Below are 21378 nucleotides of genomic sequence, written 5' to 3'. Positions count from 1 at the left end.
GTATAAAACTTTTTAAAATGACCATAATTATTGAGAAAATCGCTATTCCCCTAACCAAGAACTCTTCATTGAGACAGTGAACAAAAAAAACCCACAAAAAAAAAAAACCCACCACATGCAGTGTCATAATTTACAGCTTTATTTGACAAACCAAACCAAAAAGCAATTTGTAACAGTTGAAGCAAAAGAAAAAAGGCTTCTAGATATATATGATACAGCTTTGATAGATATCTGTGTTGCAATTTCAATAACATTTACAAAAGCTTAGAGAGAAAATGTACAAAACCTAGGTTTATATCTACATATCCATAAAGAAATATAAAAAAATTCTACCAAACCACTTTATTGCTTTCAAACCTCAGCCTGGCAATGTGTGACATCCTTTAAAGCTTTTCAAAGATATAACAACCACACATACATACAGAAATGAACTTTAGGCACAATTGGGATGTTGGCATAAAATTCTCCCAGCCAACAGGAGCACTGATGACCTCACCACCATACCAGTGATGGCACCCTTTTGATTAATTAAAAGATTGGCGGAAAAATATTGCTCTTTATAGGAAACCTTCTATATTACACAATATGAAAACAAAAATGATCCCAAATAAAATATTTCCATTTTTAAAAGCATGAAGTCCACCTGAAGTTCCTATGCCGCTGCTTAAATGGAGCTCCAATCTCTCTAGCTCCAGTTTTTTGGTAAATGAACTGTTACTGTGGGTTTTCCATTTGGATGTTACTACACTGGCTAGAGAAGTGCACTCCCTCTTCGAGATCTACTCAAAGGAAGTGGAATGTGTGCAGAGAGTTTTGCATTTTTAAAGTATAAAATTGCCCCACCCAGTACAAAGTGAGTGCAGTGCATTTCCTTCAAAAGTACAGTATATCTCCCATAGCTCTTATATTTAAAAAAAATATTAGCTCAGAAACTGCATGTCATTACAAACATGGACAGCACAAACAAATACAGGGCAAAACATTTATCAATAAGGGTCACTTACTCCTACGTTGGTAACAATCCCACAACTTGGGAATGGAAAAAGTGAGGAAATAAAAATATATATTGCCAATTACAGAGTACAAAATTAAGTCAACTTAAGCTTTGATCGTGTGTGTCAGAAACGAGAGCATCTTTTGCACAGCAAAGTTTCTCTTCCATGTCTTCACAACTTGTACCAAAGGCACAATCTTTATTAAAAAAAAAGAAAAAAAAAAAGAATTAAAATAGACTAGTTGTGGGTTGCTTTTTTTGCCTTCGTTCATTTGATTGCTTTATCTAACTGAGGTATTTCTATGTTTCTTTGACATGATATGAAAGTTATCCCATACAGCAGTTTTGTAATGCTACAAGTAACAGTGTGCAGAGTGTATAACAGAAATCCTCCCCTACTAAACAAAGAAACCAAAAAGACCAAGTTGGTATAATCAACCTCCCACACATAAATATCAGAGAAGAGCTTAAAATAAAAGGTACTGCATTGGGTCAAAAATATATATATATATATATATGTGAACTTACTTATGTCTAATGCTCAGCAGAAAACCAATAAGGATGTTTGTGCCTCTAATTCTCAATCAAAATACAGTCTAAAATAAGAGTACACACATCATTGGGCACCAGCTGAAGGCTAAAATAAAAGCACATGGCAAAATTATATAAATACAATTACACAAATATATATTTATATCTTTGAGAAAAGGAAATTCCTTTTGGTTTTGATAGTGTATGTAACCCGAGTCCCTCCAGTCCCTGTATGTGAAGAGAGAGCCTTGAGTTGTGTGTGTGTGTGTGCATCTGTGTCAATGTTCAGTGAACAGGAAGAGTGGAGATTGTGGAAGCCTGCTGAACTGCTCAGTCATCCAGCTTCTTAGACATCTGTGTGGCTAACTCACAGAGAACCTACAGAGAGATTTTTAAAACGGAAACAAAACAGATATTAAAAAGTGATCAATGAATGCACTGGTAAAAGCTGTAGGTGCTAATAAATAAGGAAAAACTACTAAGTATTTGACAATTTGCTACATTTTGTAGATAACAGATGTTACATGGAAGAGTTTCAGTACATTTGAACTAGTCTTTAATAAAGTCAATTTCCAGTCTGTTCATGATAGATCCTAAGATTTTATATTATACTAATAATACACTAATATTTAATGATGCACCAAACTTTCAGCCGATATTATATACACTGCTCAAAAAAATAAAGGGAACACTCAAATAAAAAAAAAAACACATCCTAGATCTTAATGAATGAAATATTCTCATTGAATACTTTGTTCTGTACAAAGTTGAATGTGCTGACAACCAAATCACACAAAAATCATCAATGGAAATCAAATTTATTAACCAATGGAGGCCTGGATTTGGAGTCACACACAAAATTAAAGTTGAAAAACAAACTACAGGCTGATCCAACTTTGATGTAATGTCCTTAAAACAAGTCAAAATGAGGCTCAGTATTGTGTGTGGCCTCCACGTGCCTGTAAGACCTCCCTACAATGCCTGGGCATGCTCCTGATGAGATGGCTGATGGTCTCCTGAGGGATCTCCTCCCAGACCTGGACTAAAGCATCCGCCAACTCCTGGACAGTCTGTGGTGCAACGTGGCATTGGTGGATGGAGTGAAACATGATGTCCCAGATGTGCTCAATCGGATTCAGGTCTGGGGAACGAGCGGGCCAGTCCATAGCTTCAATGCATTCATCTTGCAGGAACTGCTGACACACTCCAACCACATGAGGTCTAGCTTTGTCCTGCATTAGGAGGAACCCAGGGCCAACAGCACCAGCATATGGCCTCACAAGGGGTCTGAGGATCTCATCTCGGTACCTAATGGCAGTCAGGCTACCTCTGGCGAGCACATGGTGGGCTGTGCGGCCCTCCAAAGAAATGCCACCCCACACCATTACTGACCCACAGCCAAACCGGTCATGCTGAAGTTGTTGCAGGCAGCAGATCACTCTCCACGGCGTCTCCAGACTCGGTCACGTCTGTCACATCTGTCTCATTGTGAACCTGCTTTCATCTGTGAAGAGCACAGGGCACCAGTGGCGAATTTGCCAATCCTGGTGTTCTCTGGCAAATGCCAAGTGTCTTGCACAGTGTTGGGCTGTGAGCACAACCCCCATCTGTGGACGTTGGGCCCTCATACCATCCTCATGGAGTCGGTTTCTAACCGTTTGTGCAGACACGTGCACATTTGTGGCCTGCTGGAGGTCATTTTGCAGGGCTCTGGCAGTGCTCCTCCTGTTCCTCCTTGCACAAAGGCGGATGTAGCGGTCCTGCTGCTGGGTTGTTGCCCTCCTACGGCCTCCTCCATGTCTCCTGGTGTACTGGCCTGTCTCCTGGTAGCACCTCCAGCCTCTGGACACTACGCTGACAGACACAGCAAACCTTCTTGCCACAGCTCACATTGATGTGCCATCCTGGATGAGCTGCACTACCTGAGCCACTTCTGTGGGTTGTAGAGTCCGTCTCATGCTACCACGAGTGTGAAAGCACCACCAACATTCAAAAGTGACGAAAACATCAGCCAGAAAGCAGAAAGGTACTGAGAAGTGGTCTGTGGTCCCCACCTGCAGAACCACAACTTTATTGAGTGTGTCTTGCTAATCGCCAATAATTTCCACCTGTTGTCTTTTCCATTTATACAACAGCTGTGAAATTGATTGTCAGTGTTGCTTCCCAAGTGGACAGTTTGATTTCACAGAGGGTTGATTTACTTGGAGTTATATTGTGTCGTTTAAGTGTTGCCTTTATTTTTTTGAGCAGTGTATATTATATATTCAGAATTTTGCCAAAAATTATTTTTTACAAATTTGCCCAGGAAGCTTTAGAATAAAGGCTTATCCCAAACATGAAGAGTACTTACAACACCCAACATTAAACTACACACTATATGTCTGACACTACTCCAAAACATGCCATCCCACTCAATACATAGAATCCAGAAAAACAGAAGCACAAAGGAAAACCCCTACTAGCACACTGGCTTCATCCTTTCAGTCTAAAAGAAGTGGTATGTATAATCAGGGAGCTCAGTGAAAGGCAGAACTTTTCCACTATGAGCAAGTCCTGCTAGACAATGCACTGGGGTGTCCAATTTCCACATTGTGAGCTCTCTTCATTTTCATGGACATAGATGTCCATCCCCTCATATGAAATCAAAGTATGCATGCAAGTAACTCAGAAGTTTGTGCGGGGAATGCAACTGACCTCTGCACTCGCTCTAGGATGTGATTGATCAGCTTGTCTGTGACTCCAGGACAGAGGTCCTCAGCAGCATGCAGACTCTTTTCCAGCTCTTCGATCACACTCCTCTTCACATCCCCATCCCTGTGCTGCAGCTTCAGCTAACAGAAAGACCAGAATGGAACTACTGTCAGGATATGCCTTAATTACAACCTGCATATAGGGACAAAACTATTTATGGTTAGTATTTTTTTTCCACTTATACAGTTTGTTATGTTGCAAACAACTCTATTTAATAAATATACAGACAGTCCATATCTTAGATCAACCCAAACTCTAATGTGGACTGTTTGGGGGTCCTGTGGAATGCTTGGTTATACCAAGTTACTAATTCATCAGCAACACTAACCTTGCATTAACATTCACTAGTTACCATGTAGGTAACTTCTAATTCCTGATTGCAATCTATCTCTTGATATACAATTTATCAATCACCCTCTGCCCCAGAGGAAAAGAAATAACATGACTACCAGTGACCAGCTATAATTTGGGAAGTGAAGCAATCTCAGCACAGCAGTGACACCGACATGTAGTATCTGTATAGCAAGATGAAAAAAACTAGGCATGGAAAAGATGAGCTACACTTGCAAGGGGAAGCTGTAAGGTAAGGGTTTCCAAGTGGCCAGAAAGTGTATTTGCCCTAAGAATAAGGCTTAACTTATTCATTTTCATGAGCCCTGAACTGCAACAGTGACCTAATCAAGGACCACTGTGGAGATCTTACTATATTGCATTTTCAACATAGTAAAATATTAGGAAAATTTTGTGGATTCTCAGAACTACATGATCAGGTGTATACCCAAAGACATGCAAAAGCAGACTGTGCAATGAACACACTGATTTTCACAGACACACAAACTAGGAGCCACCTCTGAGGGACTGAAAGTGCACCACCAAGTTGAAGTAATGCTAAGCCCCAGTAGTCAAGTAAAGAGCACCTAAACCTAAAGCATGTGCACAATCACTTCATCTGCTTAATTCTGTTTTTGGAACATGGGATAACAAGTACAGATGTAAGCTTACGATGGGTTCACAAGCATCAATCTTTTAATAAATGCCTGTAAGTTTCTCCTCAACACTGTTGCTGTGAATTAAGAGCTGGGCAGTGTGACAATATTTAACATTGGCATCATACATTACATCACTGATACTATTTTTTTCAAGTTGGCACTATTTTGTCTGCTCCAAATTAGCAATGCCAGAAAAAAATATATCAAAGCATACAGTGATATACTATATTGCCAAATGTATTCACTCACCCATCCAAATCATAGAATTTAGTGCTCCAATCACTTCCACGACCACAGGTATAAATAAAAACCAAGCACCTAGGCATGCACACTGCTTCTACAAACATTTGTGAAAGAATGCGTCGCTCTCAGGAGCTCAGTGAATTCCATCATGGTACCGTGATAAGATACCACCTGTGCAACAAGTACAGTTGTGAAATTTCCTCACTACTAAATATTCCACAGCCAACTGTCAGTGGTATTATTACAAAGTGGAAGCGATTAGGAGCGACAGCAACTCAGCCACGAAGTGGTAGGCCACGCAAAATGACTGAACGGGGTCAGCTGATGCTGAGATGCATAGCGTGCAGAGGTTGACAACTTTCAGTGTTAAATGCAGTGGTGTAAAGCGCCACCACTGGACTCTACGGCAGTGGAGACATGCTCTCTGGAGTGACAAATCACGCTTCGCTGTCTGGCAATCCGATGAACAAGTCTGATTTTGGCGGTTGCCAGGAGAACAGTACTTATTTGACTGCATTGTGCCAAGTGTAAAGTTTGGGGGGGATTATGTTGTGGGATTGTTTTTCAGAAGTTGGGCTCGGCCCCTTAATTCCAGTGAAAGGAACTTTTAATGCTTCAGTAGACCAAGAGATTTTGGACAATTTCATGCTCCCAACTTTGTGGGAACAGTTCGGGGATGGCCCCTTCCATGATTGCACACCAGTGCACAAAGCAAGGTCCATAAGGACATGGATGAGCGAGTTTGGTGTGGAAGAACTTGAATGGCCTGCACAGAGTCCTGACCTCAACCCAACAGAACACCTTTGGGATGAATTAGAGCGGAGACTGTGAGCCATGCCTTCTCGTCCACGTTCATGTGTGTGAAAACAGACAAGCAAATACTTTTGCCAATATAGTGCATGTCATGATAATATGAGATTTATTAAGATATCACCTTTTTGCCATATCGGCCAGCTCTACTCTCAATGTTGGTGAAACTTCCACTCAATTTATAACATGTTATAACAGATGCAAAAAAAATTGTCCAGTGGAGATCAGAGAGGGACATCGACAGATAGCACCGCTTTCTGATTAGGGAAGCAGCCTCTCTTTCCCTCACCTGAGGTGTGCTTTCAAAGAGTGGAGTGGAGAGAGAGACAACACCAGCAGAATTGAAATGGTTAGTGTGAACAAACTACATACAAAGTCCCTAACTGATGTGAAGCTGTTGAAAAGCAGCATTTGTGGTTTTGTTTTATTTGATCTGACTAAAAAGAATATTTGTTTGCTGCCACGTTCATATCCCTGTCTGCTGGGATAGCACATAACATGCTACATACCGTGATTTAAGCTCTAACAGTCACAGAATGTCAGTCCTAACAGGATTTTATGACTAACTGCACTGGAAATTCTACAAACTGTTACCATATACTCTCAACTGATTAAAGCTCAGTGATCACAGTGTTTAAACAAACTATTGCAACATTTCAACAGAAACTCTCAAACCAACCATAAAGCAGTTATCAATTAGCATTGCATGACATGCAGAAATGGGACTGCTTCCTTTCAGCCGTTCTCAACCACTGTGGTATGTAAATTAGACTTTGATTTAATAGGGAATGGTGACGAACTCTGGTCTTTCCCTTACCTCAGTAAATACCGGACCGATGACTGTGGATAGGCTGGCTGATCTTTTCTGTACCTCTTGGTCCTAAAGGCAAGAAGAAGGGAGAGAACACAAATGGTCTCAGTTTAGTGCAGTTTCTACACATCTACCTGTGAATTTGTGAATTACTAGTAGTTTATCATCCACACAAGACTCACCATTCCATTGGACTGGTTGTCAGGCTTCTTCTTGCGGACAGTGGTGAAGGACCATTCAGGAGATGAGTCACTGTCCTTACTGCTGGCCTCCCTGTAAAGTAAAGCACATCATACCCCAGACATTATTAAAGCAAATTCTGAAAGAAAGACAATGTGAAACTATTTCCCCCTCAATTGCTTATGCATTCCATGCAACTTCTGCTGCACAATATGAACATAAAAATGTGATATGCGATACAGTTGTACAGGACACTGACAACATGAAGCACGATGCAATCAATTATGATTTAAAATGTACATTTCAAAGTGCCTCTGACTGGATATGCAGCAGCCAAAGACCCTGAAAATGAAGGGAAACAAAATATATAAAACAAAATAATTTCAACAGTAATAGAAATATTCTGCATGTTCAATATGCATGTGATGTCATTTGAGCACTAATGCAGATGTTCTATTGTGAAGACTCACTGCACTGACAATGAAAATATGATACATCGTGTAATCTTACATGTAAATCATATTAAATTCAAAGCACCCACAATGTCACTTTAAATTCACAAAGTCTAAATTCAACCACTCTACCACTTGCCTTATCCAAGCTAGGACAATGGAGGACCTACTGATTATAGTCAAATGCTGAAAAAACTACAAATAGCAGCAAATATCAGTAACTAAACATCTATACCATTTTCATGTTGATGTTTCAATAACTCTGACATACTGTTGTCATTCAATAATTCTGTCTGTTTTTAACCATTTATCATGGAAATCCAGCAATGAATGTTAAATTTAAAAGTGTAACAAGTCCAACATCTGCAAAAATTAAACAAATGTACAAGTATGGACAAAAACACACATCTTGTGTCAGGAAAACTTGGAAGCCTGGGCAGTTTAAGAGTAACTGGGTCTGATTCATCTTTCACCTCCCTACCTCCAGTCTTGTTTACATTTGGAGAATGCCAAAGGATGCCTTTAACCCACAACATCAGTTAAACTGTTAAACACAGTCTTGGATCCATTTTAGTATGTAAAGCCATCTTGAGTGGGTCCAGTTACTGCTTTCCATGGCTGTACAGCAGCCAAATATAATTCTGATATCATCGTATATCCATAATGATGTACACAACGCAAAATGAATTCAAAAGTGGGTTCATGGACATCATACAGGTTGAAGTGTGTCGTCTATGGCCTTCCACGACATGAATACACCTTTACAGAAAGTTCTGAAGTGCATAACATGAGCTGAAGACATTACGTCATGATCAACGGCCCCACTACACGGCGTAAAGGAGTTGTACAGCAGCATTCCAAGAAGGACAGAAGCTGCTCTGAAGGCTACCAATGGTCCTGCTATTAGTACTAAGCCTGGGCAACTTACTAGTATCATACATATCACAATACACTATATGATTTATGATATGCATTGCAAAACAGCAGGGTGGTGTGTGTGTGTGTGGGGGGTGCCTTTTAAAAGAACTATGTCTATTTTTATACACTTAGGTACACTATAAGAACTTTTCCACTTCAACCACAAGGACAGCAGAACAGGCTGTGGTAAATATGTGGACACATTAAGCGAGACTGTAGCTACAGCATTAACAATGAACACTACAACATGAAGCAGCACTTCAAACACAGAAGCAAAAATGTTTATGGTAAAGCACCGACAGGGTGACCACTCTTTTTAGCCAACCCTTTCCAGGATTTTCCCAAAACAAAGTGAACTGCGTGAACTGTGGCTGTGAAAGTGAAACTAACTTCAGTTTACAGCTACCAGGCCACAAGCATACATGCCATTAAAGCAATGTGTCAGGAATGAGACAAATGTCTAATCGTATCTCTTCTGCAGCTTCATGATGTCACACCAGCATTAGACATGCTGTATAGATTTAAAGTTATCTGTGAGCATAATACAAGTGTGAATGATTAGGCTTTAGACTAGGAATGAAAAGGCTTCCAGTATACTCACGAGTCAGAGTCTGAACTGGATTCTCCGTCACTGTGGCCCTCAGCTTTCCAGCGCTTCAACCTGTCTATTAGCTCAGTGAGGTAGGATGTCTTCTTGGCATTCTTTACAATGAACTTATGCTTCAAAAGCTCCTTTGCAGTTGGCCTCTGGAATGCAGAGAGACAAAGATGAGGGTAAATTAGAGGACCGCCCCCCCAGGACTCCATGGCATCCATCCAAATAAGTAGTGGTATTTATGGCATAAATATTGGGTCTGGCCAACATGACTCCTTATGAAGTTCTAAAGCTGTACATAAGCCATCTAATGCACATCTGATATTGACAGTGATTCTAGAATCTACTCTATTCAAGATCAAAGTTATATTACTGCCACTTTTTCATTTTAAGCCTATACATACATTATAAGCCTGTCCATACAGTCCAAACTCTGTTTGCCATTCTGTACACTTGCTCACTTAGACTAAACTGCTTAGACTTAGGTTAAGTAATCTGCTTTGCTGCAGGTTTTTCAGCAGATAGTTCTGAATATATAATGGGCACTTTACTACTGTGCTTACAAATGTGGGGTCTTTGTTCAGACAAGAGTCTACAAACTCCTTGAAGGCTTTGGAGAAGTCGCCATTGAGGGTCGGGGGTGTGTTCTTTGGGATATGAAAGAGAACCCGCATAGGATGCATGTCCGAGTTTGGGGGTTCTCCCTTGGCCAGCTCAATGGCAGTGATTCCCAGAGACCAGATATCAGCCTGAGAAGAAAATAAAGGAATCAAAATGTGACCACAGATATTACATCATGCCAGATATAGTAAGGATATCAATTCAGGAGATTGAAAGGAAATAAGTCACAATTGCTTTACACACACACACACACACACACACACACACACACACACACACACACACACACACACACTTTCTAAGCCGCTTCTCCCTCAGGGTCGCGGGGGGTGCCAGGGCCTATCCCAGCAGTCATCAGGCGGAAGGCAGGATACACCACAGGTTGCCAGTCCATCGCAGGGCAGACAGACAGACACACACAATCACTCACACACTCACACCTAGGGGCAATGTAACTTGTCCATTTGGCCTGACTGCATGTCTTTGGACTGTGGGAGGAAATCAGAGAACCTGGAGGAAACCCACACAGACACGGGGAAAACATGCAAACTCCTACTGTAAAACAGTTTTGAAACATTTTCTTTTGAAAATTTGCTTCATGATAAAATAAAATACAAAATGATTTTTTTTTCCATTTTAAAGTATATTAGATGTTAGTATATATAAGTGTATATAGTATGGTTGGTATAAGTCACCAATAACTACCATAAAATCAGTCAGTACAACTTTTTTTAGTGTTGTGTGCTCCAATCTTCACTTAACACTTAGTGTGTGGATGCACAGATCAGTTATAATTTCTAGAATTATTAAAGGCCTTTAATAAGTTTCTGTAACCGGGAGCTGGGGTATTTCTAGAATGTAACATACATTCTGAGGACTGAAGACAACATAGATCATAAGCAAAATTTCCAGTAGACAATGTTTTGGTGCATGCCTAGTCTATCAGTAATTTCTACCAGATTACTGACACTTCAAAATTACTTACGTCCCACCCATATCTAGGATATACTAAAACTTGCCTTAGAATCATATGCAGACTGCTGAATGACCTCTGGCGCCATCCAGAAAGGTGTCCCCACAAATGTCTCCCTTTTGATCTGTGTATCTGTGAGCTGTCCTGCCACACCAAAGTCAGCCAGCTTCACCTCACCCGACTCAGACAGCAGTACATTGGCAGCTGGAAAACCACACATACAATGATGACTTTGTACATGAGAAATAACATTATAAGCAAATACATGCCAAGGGTAAGGACTGTGCAGTAAGACAGCGACATAAATACAAACAGTCCTTTCAGTCTCCATGCTAAAGATGACCAAAAGATGTTATGACAAAAAGGTCATCATTACCCAGCTTGCATGTCAAGTACTGGTACTCTCAGAAACTGAGAGATGTATCCCCATACAAATACACACACACACACACACACACACACACACACACACACACTATTATATATATATATATATATATATATATATATATATATATATATATATATATATATATATATATATATATATATATATATATATATATATGACATTGCACACTAGCAAATTCTAATTCATCAATATGCTGAAAACTTGCTTTGGAAAGTATGCATTTCGTCCTTGAGGAGACTGAAAAGGATGGCTTACAAGACTGCACATTGATCTTGGCAGAAGTTATCTGAAGCTAGCCCTTTAGAAACTCAATAGTCAGACAAACACAGCCCCTCCTTTCAGTATTCATTCAAAGCCTCGCCCCAAAACACACTCACGTGTGAGGCCTAGGCTTTACTTTGTTTGTAATCAAGACAACTGAAATGATGACAGGAGCAGACATGACACAGCTAATTAGCTCAACACAGAAGCTACCTAATATTTCTCTTGTTGCCCAGAGGAACATGGGCAACGTTCTGAAAGGCATGCTGAGTTGCCTCTTTGTCCTAATTGTTTGGACACTGGTAGCCCACAACATATTTTTTCTTGTTAACAGAAAAAGCCACAGTTAGCAGCAGAGACCAAGCTTGTTTTCCTTCTGAGCACTTATATTATCATGAGCTGCCAAAATGAGATTTTTTTCCAAATGCTTTATTTTAAAAAGCAAATTAAAGTACACAAATTACAACAGTTGCACATTTACAGGACCCTACACTAATATTGGCATCCCTGGTAAACGGACTGTAAAAAGTATTCTCTATTGCTTAATCTTTTGATCTTTTATTCAAATTACTGACAAAAATCTAACTTTTATTTGAAGTACAATGACAAAGAAAAAAAAACAAGTCTCATTATAAAATAAATTTTTTCCTCAAATCTGTGTGTGCCACAATTATTGGCACCCCTTCACTTAATACTTTGTACCACCTCCCTTTACAAAGGTAACAGCTCCAAGTCTTCTAAAATGCTTAGTGAGACACAAGAACACATGGCAAGGGATCTTAGACCATTCCTTCAGGTAGAACCTCTCCAGATCATTCAGTTTCTGAGGGTCACACTTGTGGACTCTCCTCTTCAGCTAATCTCACATATTCAAAAGGGTTTAGGTCAGACGATCAGGATGTCCATGGCAAAGCCTTGATTCTGTGGTCACCAAACCATTTTATATGGCCACTTTAACTTTATTTGGCACCTATTTATTATTTTTTTTTAGATTATGTGGGCATAAATCCCCTTGCAAATATTTTACTGACAAATACCATGACAAATGTTACGGCGAACCACCACAAGTGACCAAGTGTATTGGAATGAAACTGTATACTGTGCCTTTAATAGTGGAAACGGACTTTCAACTACTTAGCTATTTTCATGTAGCCATTTTCTGACAAGTGGAACTCAACAACCTTTTGTCACATATCACAGCTGTATTCTCTGGTCTTTCTCATAGTGATGGATGACTGAGGGAATTTGGTCTGTGTATTATCTCCTATTTACACCCCAGCGACATAGGAAGTCATGCCTGACCCCGTTTTTTGGAAGGCAGAAAAAGCATGCACTGTCGAGAAGTGAGGACCTCATTATTCCTCAGTTCCATTACTACACTACACTCTCCCACCTCATTAAATATTGTAGGCGAAGCATCAGAGCTAAATATTATGAATTTTTTTCAGCAAAGCAAGAGTGGATAATGACTCTAAAAGTGGATAGTTTTGTATGAGTGGTGGAGCAGAGCAGGAGTGTATCATACAAACAACTGTAATACTTTACTCTGTGTTCCCTGGAACTTTAAGTGAAGGTGCTAAAAAATCTTCAGGGAACAGTATCTGCTTCCTTTGTCTGAAAATGGACATTAGGCATCAATGGATTAATCCAATTATCTTTAATTTCTTTACCAAAAAAAAGTAAATATCAAAGTCAAAACACCAATCAGTGCAGCTATTTATAAACAAGCCTGACCCCAATGAACCGTCACTGTTCAACATTATCCAGATCAAACAAGCGCAAAAACAAAAATGTCAGGAAAAACAAACAAGTCACACCCATTAGCCTGCACAGAGGCCACCACTTCTCAGACATGTAAATACACTGAATGAACTCACAGACACACACATACCTTTGATGTCCCTATGGATCTTTTTCTCTGAGTGCAGGTAGTCAAGGCCTTTTAAAATCTCCTTCAGCATAGTGGCAATCTGGTACTCGTCAAAGGGCCCGGCCCGCAGCTGAACACAAAAACAGATAACTTGATTAGAACCACAAGTATATCATGATCAATTAATATCTCTGATCATTTCAAATCACATACACAAATTAACAATGTAGTCCTTACTAGGTCTAGAGCAGAACCTCCTCCAAGATATTCCATTATGATCCAAAGCTTACTGCCCTAAATAGGAAGAGGGAAGATAAAAGAAGCATCAATTAGGGATTTTATGCATTCCTACAAGCAGCAATTAAAAGTTAATTTGTTATGCACTCTTTATTATTTTTAATATACAATGTCTGCGGAATGCCTAAGACATCAACATTTAGGTGCAGCTTGCTTCAAATTAATAGTTAACATTAAGAACAGGTCCATTAAGAAAAAATCCACAAAAAGTAACAAAAGGCAAATCTGAGATAAAACTCAATTTTTTTACATATACAAGGGTTTCGATTTTTTCCTCACTCTCTCCCTTTTTCCTCTCTCTTTCACACACACATCAAGAGACTGACAAATTTCTGTAGCATTAGTCATGTCCAGGAATCATCTAGAAATACAGGTATTGTAACATAGCATGCAGTGCTGTGATAAGATTCACTTTACTGTAACAGTGCCAAGTCTTTACGAGGAAGCAGATGTGCCACATCTAGAACAGTTCCAAACAAACTGCAAGAAAACCACAAACTAGAGTGCCAAGCTAAGGCTGGGAGATATACATAAAAAAAATTACAACGATATAAATATTGTCAGACATCTAGTATGACTAACAATTACAACAGCACACATTTACGACAACTATCTTGGATGATAATTTAAATTTAAGCACACGATTATCATTATTAAAACAGCATTACTGCTATAAATGATATAATCATGCCTGAAATTCAAGGTACCACATGTGAGTTAACGCCGTACAGTATAGCATGTATTTTCATTCACGGTGATATAATTACCACATAAATCCCCATCTGTGCTAGCTTCTAATATTACTTATAATTCATAACGACCATATTTACACAGGCCGCACAAAACATTGTAAACATTCAGTGGTTCATTTGATTGCAAACCAAAATACTGCCAATATTACCCTTCTTCTGGATAGGCCTGTCCACTTTACTCTCTACCAGAGCGCAGATCTTATGTATCAGAGTTTCTTTGTTTCATTTGCATGTACCCTTGCATTTTCTGCCAAACTGAAAATCTGTTATAACCCTTACAAGTGGCGGTCAAAGTATATACATGTGCAGTTAATTATCTGGTGATGTTCTGTTTGTGTAACCTATAATTAAGTGCAGTCTTTTTCTATTGCAAGCATTCTCCAACTGGCTTTCAGGGACTCCTAGATGGTCCACGTTTTTGCTCCATCCCTTTGTGTTGCAAGTTGGAGCAAAATGCGACCCTGTAGGACTCCCTAGACTGGTTTGAGAACCACTGCTCTATTGTATACTTCTTTTTGAAGTAACCATAGATTCAAATGATTGGTAAAATAAAGACCAAGCAATAGACATAAAAAAATATGTGGCACATAAAAGAGTACAAAAGGAATAATAAAGTGTGCACTTACTGGCACTTACAATATTCCATAATATTAATATAACAATTACATATAACACTAACAATTATTGGCTCAAGGCTAGCTACAGAAGCATTTTCAATTATCCAATTACATCACTTCAATGCCTAGCCCTAGTACTGCTAAAGCAAAACTCCAGAGAAGCACCTACCTTCAGATAGGAGCCATAGTACTTTGTGACATGAGGGCTGTCACACTGGCTGAGGACCGTGATCTCCTGCTGGATGTCCTCAATCTCATCCTCTGCCTCCTCCAGGTCAATCGTTTTAATGGCCACCACATTTTGTGTGCGGCGGTCGATGCCCTTGAAGACCTCCCCAAACGAGCCTTTCCCGATGCGCTCTAGTTTTGTGAACAACTCCTCAGGATCAGCTCGAGGGTTCTGGAGACCAAAAGTGTCAGTTATTTTAACTTGGGCTTTTACAAAATGAGATGGTGATGTAAAATTTAGATGGTATAATATGCGTAAGTAGGGGGGTTTCAGTACAGCAGTTTCGTGTAGTGTTGCAACTAACAATTATTTCTATAAATCACTTAATATATTGAATAGTATGTAACAAACGATCAGAAGTCATGTCTCAAACACTTACTGTAAGGAACTGCATTCTGATGGAATGGCCTCACGTTTCATTTGAACATTATGGAGCATTATAGAGTGTTTTCATTCTTAAGCACTGACAAACTAATTTGTCAACTAATTGTTGCAGCGCCAGTTTGGCGATTTCCCTACTCAAACACACCTGATTAAACTCATCAATAAGGTTAGTCATTAGGATTACTAAATGTGTTTGAGCAGGAAAATCAGCAAACTGTACAGTGTGAGAGCAGAACTGAACACCCCTATAAACTGTTACAGTCGCCAGCAGTCACAACACTCAAACTTACAACAAAATGTTCATTTCTCTTTAAATAAAATTGTAAAGAGTCTTTTTAAAAACATTACACTTTCTGAAGAATTATGTATATCTTGCAGTAGGTGCCTTTTAATTAATGGCCCATCTGAGGATTATAAAGTATCACCAAAGATCTCCCCAGGACTAGCTCTGCGTTTAACATTTCAGTGGTGACTGTGTTGCAGCACTCTTGTTTGAAAGTGTCTTTTGTTGCCGTACCCAAACTACCCTGTTTTATAATAGTGCTCATTATGTCTATATATCACCGCACCCTACAACTACGTCAGACCACTTTGTGGGTGTCTATTCACACTCACACTCACACACCCCAATGGAGACTGTGAAAGCTGTGCTTTCAAGATACTAAGACTACTTGATTTAAATCATGTATACTTCTATGATTAACCCATTTGCCATTTAAAAGGTATGATGACCACTAGTCTGGAATTATAGCTTTAAAATCACAAGCAACCAAACACAATTCGTACAGTAATTCTACAGGTTCCTTCCTGAAACCTGCAGAAGGGCTGGCAGCACAATAATAAATAATGTGTGAGTCTTCACTCAAACTCCAACAGATTAAGCGTCCAGGTGCTGCACTGAAGATTCAGCAAAACCAATTAAATGCTCAAAGTTGGGCCAAGCTTCTTCGTAACTCTCCTCAGCCTCAAAAACAGTCCTAATACACAGAATGGAAATCTTCCTTGGCATGAAAGAGATGCCAGCTGCTTTGTGGCGATAAATGAAGCTGGGAGCTGTGCAGTTAGCAGGGCACATGTGCCATGATGTCATGTATGACTCTTACCCAACCCCCTTCACCCAACTTTAGCACCTAGTCAGCTCTGGAGCCAGCCACCACCTGCTACACTCCTGTTGCTGAGACAACAGGGCTGGGCACTCAACCTTTCGACACACCTCTGGACATCATGCAACAAAGCCAGGCCTATGTTCAGTATAGAGCAGAAAACTTATACAGAACAAAACCAATTCTAAGAGATTTGGACATGTAAAGGACAAAAGATGAGTCTGTACTTTTAGGGGCAGTAGAAGCCCCTAATGTTAAAAACTAAGCAGAAACCGACATCAACAGACATCATTAAGGACAGGGGGAACAAAACGAAAACAATGGCGATATTGTAAAATGTCGGAAAACTCAGACCCAATATGCTTACATTTTTTCATGAAGGGGGCCAGGCTGGCATGCATGTAAACAAGACTGGCCCTGTTTCATTTTCTCCCTCTCTATTATTATTGTTTTTTTAAAACATGCCCTCATCTACTTTGACTCACCACTCAGATGTGCATCACACCTGTGTTACACAAGTGTCCGCTAGGGTGGAGGAGGTTATTCAAAAGGGAACGTTTAAGCCCAGCCTAAAGCCCAGGCAACTGGACGCTATGCTTTTGAAATATTAAGAATTTTAAAATACTCTTCTGCTACCAAATATCAACAGCTTTGTCCACCATATTTTTTTTTTAGATTTGAAAAGAGAAATGCGTCACAATGATTTCTGGCCTCATGCTGCCAAAATCAACAATTATGTTGGCTCATCTAACTCTCTTCACTTGAGCTAACAAAGTAATGGCCCTTAAGATGGCGCAGAGGAACCCCCTGAGGGGAACTGGCAAAGCCAAGTGGATGAAGACTTGTTAAAACTAGTTTTGAAACGGGCTGTAAGAACTCAGTCACCTCTACAACAACAGAACAACACTACACTAGTTAGCATAACACAAAATGGACAAGTCTTTTTGCCCAACAGGTGTGTGTCCGTAATGACCTCACCACTGAACACTAGCACTACCACACCAAAGGAGTGGCTTGGAGAAGCAGCCGTACAGTAAGCACTCTGAAGACGCTTTCAACCAGCCTGAGTCAGAGGGTGGAGCAGAAACAAGCTGTATCCTGCTTCACAGCTTGCATGTGAGCCTGTCTCCTTCTGATAAAAATTCCAAACACCGGCCTGCAGCTCCGCTTAATGACTGGGCTATCTGTTGGCTAACGAGATCACAAGGGAACTTCATTCATGCCCAGTAAGATTTTACAGGCAACTGCATTTCCTGTGTTAGTTCTGTGGCTGCAATCCATAAACTGACAACAAAACAGTTCCCATAAACGGTTCAGACTACTGGAGGTTCTCATATCGGTGGTCCCAATCCTGGTCCTGATGAACCCCACTTCTCTGCATATTTAAGCATTTTCCTGCTCCCAATACACCTGATTCAATTTAGCTAATGCAGCTAATTAACAAGCCCACCCTGAGCTTACGTGGGTGTTTTGGAGCAGGAAAATACAAAAAAGTGCAGTGAAAAGGGTACTTCAGGACCAGGGCTGGGAACCAGAGTGGTAGATGCACAGGGACATACATGCTAAGATGGTAATAATATACTCAGCTCATAACTAACGTAACTATAACTGTTACACAACCTGTTTACCAGGAATGTGCTGAAACTGTTGAAAAATATTGGTTTTGGCATCTTCCATGTACATATCAGTCAATGCAAACATATTTATCAAATACAAAATCTAGAGCTACATGAACTTCAGCACTACAGAGAAATGTACCTTTTTATGGGGTTACAGATGCAGTAAAATGAACAAAATGAAGATATTCTAGCACAACAGCCAAGCACCATCTAAACATTCTGCTCTTCCAAAATACAACAGATAAATAATCAAATATTGGTTTGAAATATTGACCGAATCCAAACTTCTGTCTGATAGTTTTTTAAGCAAACATCTACTGATGCCTTACGCAATCGAAATTGACATAGTATGTAAACACAGTTTCAAAATGTACCGTTAACGCACCATGATTCAAATATGGAAACTCTTATTAATTCTTTGTTTTCATGTGAGAATTTTATTTTTTATCTCCATATATCCACCTATTCAACTTACAGATGTTCAGCCCTGCTTAGTCAAAACAACACGCTAAATTTTAAGGGATGAAGAGAACTTGGAAATTGGTCACATGAAAAAAAAAACAACAAAAAAAAAAACAAGACTTTTTTGGTATATAATATATACTATTACAATATATATATATATATATATATATATATATATATATATATATATATATATATATATATATATACACACACACACACACACACACACACACACACACACACAATATAAATACAAAATTATAACAATCTTGCGTTTCCTGTGGCTGAGGGCTTCAGGGTGCTAACCACAGAAAAATGGAGTGTGAGAAACATTACCTCAAAGGCCACACCCAGCCATTGTGCATCAGCGAGACACTCCTCCAAGCTTCAGTGCCTCTCTACAGGAAACTAATACGTCGCACCTGTTAACATAGGCTGCACAGCCGCCTAAAAGGTGAGCTATGGACTTTGAACCCTGGTGTAAACTAACAGAATAAACATTAAAGAGGTTATGTGGGACATTAAAATAGCTCCCCAGCACTCAACTGTGACGCACTATGATTAACATTATAACCTGACAATGTCAAACGTTTAAAGCCACTCGGCCATTGAATGACAAACACCACAGCGTGAAAGGTGGCATTAGCCGGCCAAGAGCTGCATGCCCAAGCTCAGCCAGAAAAGTCTGTGACCTTGCAAATCTTAACTTTAAGGAGGAAGAAAAAGGACAAGAGAACAATATAACCATGCTGTTGCTCAACAACGTATAATTGTGACAGTGACCACAATGACACTGAGCAGCAAAGATGTTTCCTGTGCTGAAATTCAGACTGTTTCTTCCCTTAACATCACAAGGCAAGAGGCCATAAAGCAGAGGACCAAAGTCTTTTGACCAACATGGAGACAAACAAGACGACACAACAAAAATGAACAGAAGTGCAACTCGGAGCTGTTGCAGGTGCAGCTCCCACTGATGAATACAAGCCATCTTAAGCTCTGGCGCAGGCAGTGCACTGAGGACAACCAGAAATAGTAGCGCCTAAAAGGAGCTCTGCTGAATTTAGAAAGGTTAAATAACAAATCAAATAAGTAGCTATTTCTACAGCACATTTAGCAACCATAATCAAAGACTGCCCCGATCCCAGCCTGAACACAAATTGTTTTGGGTCTGTTTTATCAGATCTGTCTGCTATTGATAGTTGTTCATAGTGGTTTGTTAAAATATGTCCAACATCAGAATTGGTGGTAGACCAGACCCATATTAAGTCTTATCCTAGAACAAAAAGACTATTTAGTGGTAAAACACCACTTTCACTGCAATAAAGTCCAAGACTGTGTTTGGGTCAACTTCCAGGAACCAGGTTTTGGTTTTCAGTCTTCAGTCTTTACTCCACTTAGTAACAATACTTTTACTTGCTCTACCTGGCTCTGCAATAACAATAGGCTTATATGTTAGAAACATATTTATTTGCACTTTTCGTACTGGTTTATTACACTCTCCAACAAACAAAGCTGAAAAGTCCAAGATCACTTGTAAGTACATGCAGGCATGTTTGAATGAATCAATGTACATAAAAAGCAACTGCAATAATAAAAATACAGCGACAGACAAGAAGACTCTCAATGACATTCACTCTCAACACAACTTTTACTAGGCCGACTTTATCCAAATCCGACCTAAAACAAGCAGGCAGGGTAGAAAACATTGATTAAAGCGTATTTTCTTGAAGTGTAGAATGCAAGACAGTAGAACTGCCCTAAAAGAGCGTCAGGAGAGAAGCTGGCTGAGCCAGGTAAAGGTGTGTGTGAGGGCCCAGCTGCCTTTAACTCACCTGCATTCCAGGAACTTGAACAGCTACCGGCGACTGGGCCATCTTCACTCAGTCCACACAGCTCCGCCGACCAGGTCGCTGAAGAGTTTTCTTCTTCTGTAACGTAACTTTCAGATACACAAGTCACTCCCTGAACAGCTGCTCTGTTCGCCAAACTCTTCGTACTGGCTGGTCACCAAGCTACCTTAGTAGGTAGCTTAGCTGTAGCTAACGAGTCGGCTAGCTAGCGTTCAAAACTCAACTTCTAAAGTGAAACGCCTCCGCGAAATACCATGGCCTCCTCGGTGAAGTCGACTTTTGATTTCGCTAAAAATATTCCCGACTGTTTCAGTAAACGTCCGGCGTACCGTTACATGCTTTTAAGCAGCGCTGGATAAACTTCGACTTCAAAAGAGTGCTGCGGACGCCATGTTTGAACCTGCGATGTAACTTGTTTTCTGCTCGGCCCGTCGGGTGGAGCCCAACACGCGCGCGCACGCACACCACAAGAAAATGCGTCAGTCTCACCCTGTACTCACAGACACGCACCCACTGTGTCCTGCACATACACTTATATACCCACTGTGTCCTGTACATACACTTATATACCCACTGTGTCCTGTATATACACTTATATACCCACAGTCATATACATACACTTATATACCCACAGTCATATACATACAC

The 21378-nt window shown here is 40.0% G+C and overlaps 1 protein-coding gene across 1 annotated transcript; it reads right to left on the bottom strand.

The window, feature by feature from the left end:
• Positions 1–118: 118 nt before the first annotated feature.
• On the bottom strand, positions 119–21157 carry stk26 (serine/threonine protein kinase 26). Its single transcript, XM_017701139.2, has 11 exons — positions 20713–21157; positions 15247–15477; positions 13649–13705; positions 13433–13541; positions 10915–11072; positions 9838–10023; positions 9281–9426; positions 7312–7402; positions 7136–7198; positions 4220–4356; positions 119–1903 (listed from the first exon to the last, which is right to left on the bottom strand). Exons 1-11 carry the CDS (start codon positions 20752–20754, stop codon positions 1888–1890), a joined length of 1236 nt encoding a protein of 411 aa, XP_017556628.1. The 5' UTR covers positions 20755–21157; the 3' UTR covers positions 119–1887.
• Positions 21158–21378: the final 221 nt, after the last annotated feature.

This window comes from Pygocentrus nattereri, chromosome 16 (assembly GCF_015220715.1).
Source record: "Pygocentrus nattereri isolate fPygNat1 chromosome 16, fPygNat1.pri, whole genome shotgun sequence".
In the NCBI taxonomy this organism is placed as follows: Eukaryota; Metazoa; Chordata; class Actinopteri; order Characiformes; family Serrasalmidae; genus Pygocentrus; species Pygocentrus nattereri.
The sequence above is the reverse complement of the archived record's forward strand: the minus strand, read 5'-3'. Positions and strand labels throughout refer to the sequence as shown.

What these genes read in the sequence shown, in the direction of transcription:
- stk26 (XM_017701139.2), bottom strand. Translation starts at nt 20,754, where the DNA reads ATGGCCCAGTCGCCGGTAGCTGTTCAAGTTCCTGGAATGCAG. An exon ending in AGTCTGCATATGATTCTAAG is followed by an intron (nt 10,024 to 10,914) that starts GCAAGTTTTAGT and finishes TTTTCTTCTCAG; the next exon opens with GCTGATATCTGGTCTCTGGG. An exon ending in TCGGTCCGGTATTTACTGAG is followed by an intron (nt 4,357 to 7,135) that starts GTAAGGGAAAGA and finishes TCTTTCTGTTAG; the next exon opens with CTGAAGCTGCAGCACAGGGA.